At 38.0% G+C, this 6799-nt stretch overlaps 1 protein-coding gene across 1 annotated transcript in view; it reads right to left on the reverse strand.

Annotated features, from left to right (window-relative positions):
• slc15a4 (solute carrier family 15 member 4) overlaps positions 1-6788 on the reverse strand; it is a 32870-nt gene extending 26082 nt beyond the window's left edge. Inside the window, 10 exon segments of the mRNA XM_041998546.1 lie at positions 89-169; positions 376-517; positions 1299-1591; positions 5731-5824; positions 5826-5959; positions 5961-6070; positions 6073-6114; positions 6117-6183; positions 6185-6352; positions 6548-6788. Of these exon segments, the coding sequence (XP_041854480.1) occupies positions 89-169; positions 376-517; positions 1299-1591; positions 5731-5824; positions 5826-5959; positions 5961-6070; positions 6073-6114; positions 6117-6183; positions 6185-6301 (1080 nt within the window). The 5' untranslated portion in view covers positions 6302-6352; positions 6548-6788.
• Positions 6789-6799: the final 11 nt, after the last annotated feature.

Consider the following 6799-nt stretch of genomic DNA (forward strand, 5'->3'; position numbering starts at 1 on the left):
ATTAGCATTTAGTACTGTAGCAGTACTAAATTAAAACAAAATCAATACTTCATTTATTGAAACATACTTCGTTTCCACTTTTGGTTACCTGATGGGAGTCAGGAGTCCTGTTAGAGGCTGTCTCAGGAATCCTCAAATGGAGGCTCTGCAGGATGTATGTTGTCTGCATCTGCAACACAATAAGAAGATTAGTCTCAGCATGAAGTAATTCTCGACTTTGTGATCAACGGGGTCACTGGTGCAAAGCTGTTCCTCTGCAGAAAATAGTCTTCCCACATTTTAACATATTTCAGCATGTCTGCATGGAGAAAGCCTATATTGGCAAATCAAATTTCTTCATAATTGTCAACTTTACAAAACACAGGTTGATCTTACCTGGAAGTACACAGTCCAGTATGGTATAAGGGCAAAGAAAACTGGAAGGATCTTCACCAGTGCTTTCACTTCCTCTACTTTGTCTTCTGGAAATTTTCCTCCATAGGTCACTTTTGCACTATCAAGTAGTGTTGGTTTGTTGCTTTAAAGAAAAGAGACAAAAAACCTTAAATACTTAAAATACAGTGATTGAAAGCATAATATTCATTTAAAAAAAATAATTAAATACAAAATATGCTAGAATTAGCTTTAACTCTTGAAGTGGGAGACTTAATCAGCCTTTTTGAGAACATCTTACCCTTTAATAATAGCACTTCTAGAGATAGGAAAGAAACTTTGTACTAAATCCTATAATCCTCATCTCTGGAGAAAATGCTTTAATAAGGAAATTCTTGAAAGGCAGTGGGATTGTCCAACTTAAAATATTCAATGTCAAGTTTTTGAGCCGATTGAGCTACTTTGGTTCAAAGTCAAGTTTCACCACTTTAGAATAACTTTTCACCACAGGGAATGAAGATGAATGCAAAAATATAGAGGAGCTCAAACAGGATTTAAGATAAAGGTCTATCCAAATATGCAAGCTATATGCGCTGCCTTGCAGCTCACATAAGAAACAAACTACGAGAAAATCTAACATTCAAGACAAGTTGACAATGTGTAAAATACAAGATCTTTTTGTGGCTTTAATTTTGTACTTATATGTCCAACAGTTTAAAATTATTTTATTTCACTTTGGATTTATTTGTAACAGAGACCTACTTTACAAAATAATTAAGTAGACCGGTGTTATATAAGTATTTGGTCTGTCATGGAGGGGATTTTACCTCTTTAACTGCTTGACAAATGAGCTATATACGATTTACTTATCAGCACATAATTTACCTAAAAATTACTAACAGAGAGAAATGATAGGACTCTCTCACCGAAGCAAGTTAGGCTCTTTTGGTTTCTGTGAGCAGCAGGCAAAGCCCAAGATCTTGAACATATCTGAGAAGGCACTGCCATCAGCAGATTTTGTGATGAAAACAGTACGTCCCAGTAGAAAGACCAGGAAGGACACTCCAAGGCACACAGTGGGAATTATGTAGCCAAGCTCAAAGCTGACATTCTGCTGGATGTATGCCACTCCTCCCAGAGACACGATTGCTCCAAGGTTGATGCACCAGTAGAACCAGTTGAAGAATCGGCGAGTTGCCTCGGGTCCTCTGTCTTTGACCTATGATCACACATTGTAAGATAACACCACCAGTCAACATGCAGATGGTGATACATTAGCAAATGGTGAATGTAAGAAAACTTTGCAACAGCTGTCAAACCAGTTTCCATTCAGTGGATTGTCTTTGTACAATACACAGTAGTAAGGAATTTCAGACCCCCATGTTAGCAGAATGAATACACCTAAACACACATTTTAAAGGCAGGTAACCTGTGATAACAAATGAAATGTCATCCCTCAGTTCCGAAGTTGTTTACCTCACGAGGAACATCTCCGCCAAGTCAGGCTAGGTGGCTACATTTAGCTAGCTCAGGCTTTCTCAAAAGACTACAGTCAGCCTGAACATAAGTTAACGGTGGTTGATGGCACCAGTGACTATGACTCCAGTCAGTAAGTGTAACTAACTGCCTTTGGAGAGCCTATGTCAAGCTTTGATTCTGCTGATGAGTTTTGTCTCGTTTTAAGCACCAGAAAGAAGCAAGCAAAGAAGTCTTCTGTTTGTCCTTGTAACTTCTCATCACAGCTACCTTTGCATTGGAAAAGCAGGGGAGCGTCCTCTGCGACCAGTGCTGTAATAAACACTTGTTGCTTTGGAAAAACTAGAAGGACAGAATTAAGTCTAAACAAAAGGTTTTCCAGTTAGATTATGGAGGGTATATTCCTGGCTTACAAAAGGACTTGTTTGAGCAGTGGTATAGTGACATAAGTTGTTTTTAGAGGAGAAACCTTTGTGTTGTATGTGAGCTGCAGTAACCTTGTCATCACTGCATACTTTTGGCTGACTCTTTATATTGTTGTGACAGCTCCTTTGGTCACATGTTTTTCCTTTTTTTTTTTTTTTTAATCCTTATTCTGCTGGATCTACAACGTACTGCTGCACTGCAGTTAACCCCAGTTTGACGGCTACTCTATTGGGCACTGTTGGGAATTGTGTAAATGTGAAGAGCACAGGGTTGATGTAAAGGTTACACAGATAAACAGGGAATTCATATTTTGCCCAAATTTCAACAAAATCCCAAATGACAGCTGAAATGAATTTACTGAATTCAGTTACAAATCTATGCGAGAAAACATACTTATTCTCAGAAGAAAATTATCTGTTTCCAATCAGGACACGATTTAAATAATAAGTAAGTAAATAATAAATTGAACATTGACCGGAAGGTAGGCGGATCGATTCCAGGCTTCCACTGACTACATGTCGAAGTGTCCTTGGGCAAGACACCTAACCCCACGTTGCCTCCCGATGTGCCTATCAGGGTGTGAATGTGTATGTGAATGGGTGAATGTGATACGTAGTGTTAAGAGCTTTGAGTGGTCAAACTGACTGGAAAAGCACTATATAAGTACAAGTCCATTTACTCTTATTGTCTCCGTATTTGTATTTGCACAATGTTAGCTAAAAAAAAAAACAAAACTGCAATACAACTATATAACATGGCTTAAATGATACACACAGAGTACATCATACTTTAGCGCTTCCACCTAATTTCATAAACCAGTATTCTAATCAAAATAGAACATATAAAATGTTAGCTATTTTGCATTTGTTCCGTATGTCTTAAAAAAGCAGGGATACGGGCAACAAAAGGCTGGAAAAGGCAGTGGAGCTAAAATGAAACAGCTGTGTGAACATGTCGCAACTAATTAGGTTTTCCATGTATGGTTTTTATGTTCTACTGTGAATAAAATACTGGTTTATGAGATTAGCAAATTACTGCATTCTGCTTTTATTTATATTAACATAATGTCCCAGTTCTTTTGGGAATGTGGGATGCAAGATACTATATTGTTATCGTGTGTTGTCTTGTCTTTAAATAAATACATAGTGGGATCAATACATGTATTTTGCTGATAAGAGCACAATACCTTAAAGGGGAAAAGATAGAAAAAGCTTTTCTCCCCTGTGAATCCTGCATAAATTACATGTCACAACTATAAGATCAATCGATCACCAGCTAACTACACAAATGGAGCTGTTCTTGTCCGAAATGCAGCCTCAGTAAAACTGCAACTCTGTGCATGAGACCGGTGCTGTTATTTCTAGAACAAGAATCACGCCACATTAAACAGGAAACATTTAGTTTCACTTAAGTACTCACAGTTCAGACTTGTAACTGGATGATCATTAGATTAGTGGAAAACTTCTACAATCACATGATAGATTTTAACTGAGTCATTTCTGATGATTGATCTTACACTAATTATAACCTAGTTCAGAGGCCCCTAACCCTGGTCCTCAAGGCCCACTATCCTGCAGATCTTAGATGTCTCCCTGCTGCAACACACCTGATTCTAATTTAAACAGCTTTCTGACAAGCTCTGCACAAGTTTGCTAATGAGCCAATAATTTGAATCAGGTGTGTTGGGACCGCTGTCCTAGCTGATGCATCCCATTTACTTTGAGTCTATTTAATGTTTTACTAGAATGAATGTTTAGTGTTTGACCACGATGCAAGGCGATATTGCTATAAATATGGAAATCTTGGAGGAAATGGGCTCAAGTACGAATCATCTTGACTCTGCCACTTCCTTCAAAACATGTTCTATCCTTGTAAGATTGTGTGTAGACATTCAAGGACCCCACTGAATAACAGTTTCATTTCTATAATGGCATCTTACAAAGGCTCTTCTGGATAATGTGATTCTATTTGTCACAAACCTTGAATGTGTTTTCTACTTCTTATTACTGCTAAAGTATAAATAAAGTGTGTTTGTGTGAGTACATTTGTATGCATGGGTGGACAACGCAAGGTTTATCTTTGACTGTGATCAAAACTAATCTACTTATAATACAGTCATGAAATAACTACAGTATATTCAATTAAAATTAACTTTTGCAAAATATAAGTTCCAGTAAAATAGCACCCTATTGAAACAGTGTGCATTTACTGGTGATATACTAGTAAATAAATGGATCAGATTACATGGTAAATGTGACTACACTCAGTTTTGTTTCTTCTACATACCCTAATGTTAGAATTACAGATTATGAGTCAATTATTCAAATCCCCTTATGAAGTAACAAGCAGCACCTGCCTTATTTGAACATTTGACATAAAAGGTCTCTTTCTTACTCTCTTTGCTTTTGAGAGTGTGTACCGTCACAATTCCAGGATCTAAACAGCTTTAAGGCCTTCATAAAAAGGAAAGTGGATGCCCAGTAGTCTGGGTAAAAATTTTAAAAGATCCATGAATTATCTGCAGAAATCTTTCATACTAAAGACAACCATCTGCAAGTGGTAGGGATTTCAAATAAGTTTGCCTAGAATGAGCCAACCCAAGTCTCTAAAAATCCCAAAAGTGTGGTGAAGATCCCCAAGTAAATCTTACAACACTGTCTACTTGGAGGAATCTTCAGTACCGATACAAGATACAGTACAGATTCAGGACTGTAACAAATTTGACCAGCATGAGGGGATAAAGCAATACCAACAATAACACTGGAGTAAAACTTGAGCTTGTAAATGGAAAGACTGGATATTTGAGAATATATGCTTTAAACTAAGTTAGGAGTTTTTGGGCATAATCACCATTCTCATGTTTGCATGAGTAAGAGAAGAGCCTTTAAGAGAAAAGCCTTGTGGTGCACGTGAAGAAAACTTTCAGCATTGTATCAAAAAGTGCTTAAACGATAATGTGAGACCATCTATCCAAGCAGGGAAACTGAACCCAAAAGAAAATTTCTGTAGGGAAAGTAGATTTTCAGATATTTAGAGTGGTTAAGGTGTTAAATAAGCCAGCATCTGAGGTCAAAGGTTTACATTCTGATTTACCTTGAGATGTTGTTCAAATGTACAATCTTTATCTGTAAGGAACCTGTATCAAATATGCTCAAGGGTTTAGAAGTCCAGATATGTCAAAATAATCTAATTTGATGGTATATACATCTGTGTAAACGTGGCTCTACTTGTAAATTGCCGTGATGATAAAATTCATGCATGACTCTGTGAGATGTCATGGTACAACAGATATCCAATCACATGTCTGGCCTCCATGTAGTCACACTGCATGCCCAATTTTACACAGTCCAGATAACAAAGCTTTGAATACACATACTTTTTGGCCTGCAAAGAACACCAGCTCAACAAAAAGTTTATGAAGTGGGAGATGTGAAAGCAATATGGCTTATACTTTACCTGATCTGCTCCAAAGGGAGTGATATTGGATTTCACAGTACCCACACCTAATGCAATTAGAAAAAGTCCACTGTAGACAAGAGGGCCACAATACGGGCGCGGATGGGGCAGGTACATTTCCAGAAGGAGTACTGTTAGTGCTCAGACACTCAGCAGTTGCACGGGAAATGCTAGCCTCCTCTCCACATAGACGTATCCTAGTGTCTTCATTTGAAATGAAAGGGAAAAAAGAGCATGCCAATAAAATATAGGATCAAACTTGAAGCAATGGTCCAGAATTTTCCAAGATATGCATCTGCCAACCATCCTCCAAATGGTGAAATCAGGTAAGTTACTCCATGAACATCAGAGGTGCCTGACTCGCCTGAGTACCCTCCCAGTAGAAGGCGTACTATTGAGAAACAGAACCAAATTGATGTGATTGCCATAGAATGCAATCCTTTCTAATGATTCAGGCCAGCAGGATGGCTGCACAAGCTAGTTTTCTTCCTTGGAAGACAGATGGGGGTGAGGGTCTGTTTCCTGAGTCCAAAAGCGGGGTGCTCTCATTGGCATCCCTGTTGGTAGCCATTCTCAACCAACTTGATGGGAATGGATATCTTCCCAAAGAGTGGGTTAGAACCTACAGAAAAATACAGTTAAGGTTAAGCAGACGAACTAAGAATTATCGCCACTGTTTACCAAATGAACTTGTCAATGGCTGCCTGTACAACAAATTCCCTTCCCTTCCCTTCCTCATAACATTTGAAACAAGCATTTAGTACAAACATTAAGCTAACAGTAGCACAACGATAGTTGAGTGTTTGGTTTACATTACCTTTAAATACTGAAACACTTGTCAGTAATCTTCAGTGACCTCAGATAATTTAGTTGATGTTAACCGTTCAAATATCTAGTTTGTTTTGCCGTCAGTATGATACTTTATCTGAACTGAAGTGGAAGTCAACAAAAAACAAAACAGTGTCACAGTACTATCGCGTGACATACAGCTCATTACAACTGTCACAATTAGCGTTGCTGGATAAGATCTATAACTAAAACACAAGCGACGCGCCCTATGAAAAGAGTA

The sequence above is a fragment of the Melanotaenia boesemani genome, chromosome 11, assembly GCF_017639745.1.
Source record: "Melanotaenia boesemani isolate fMelBoe1 chromosome 11, fMelBoe1.pri, whole genome shotgun sequence".
Taxonomy (NCBI): domain Eukaryota; kingdom Metazoa; phylum Chordata; class Actinopteri; order Atheriniformes; family Melanotaeniidae; genus Melanotaenia; species Melanotaenia boesemani.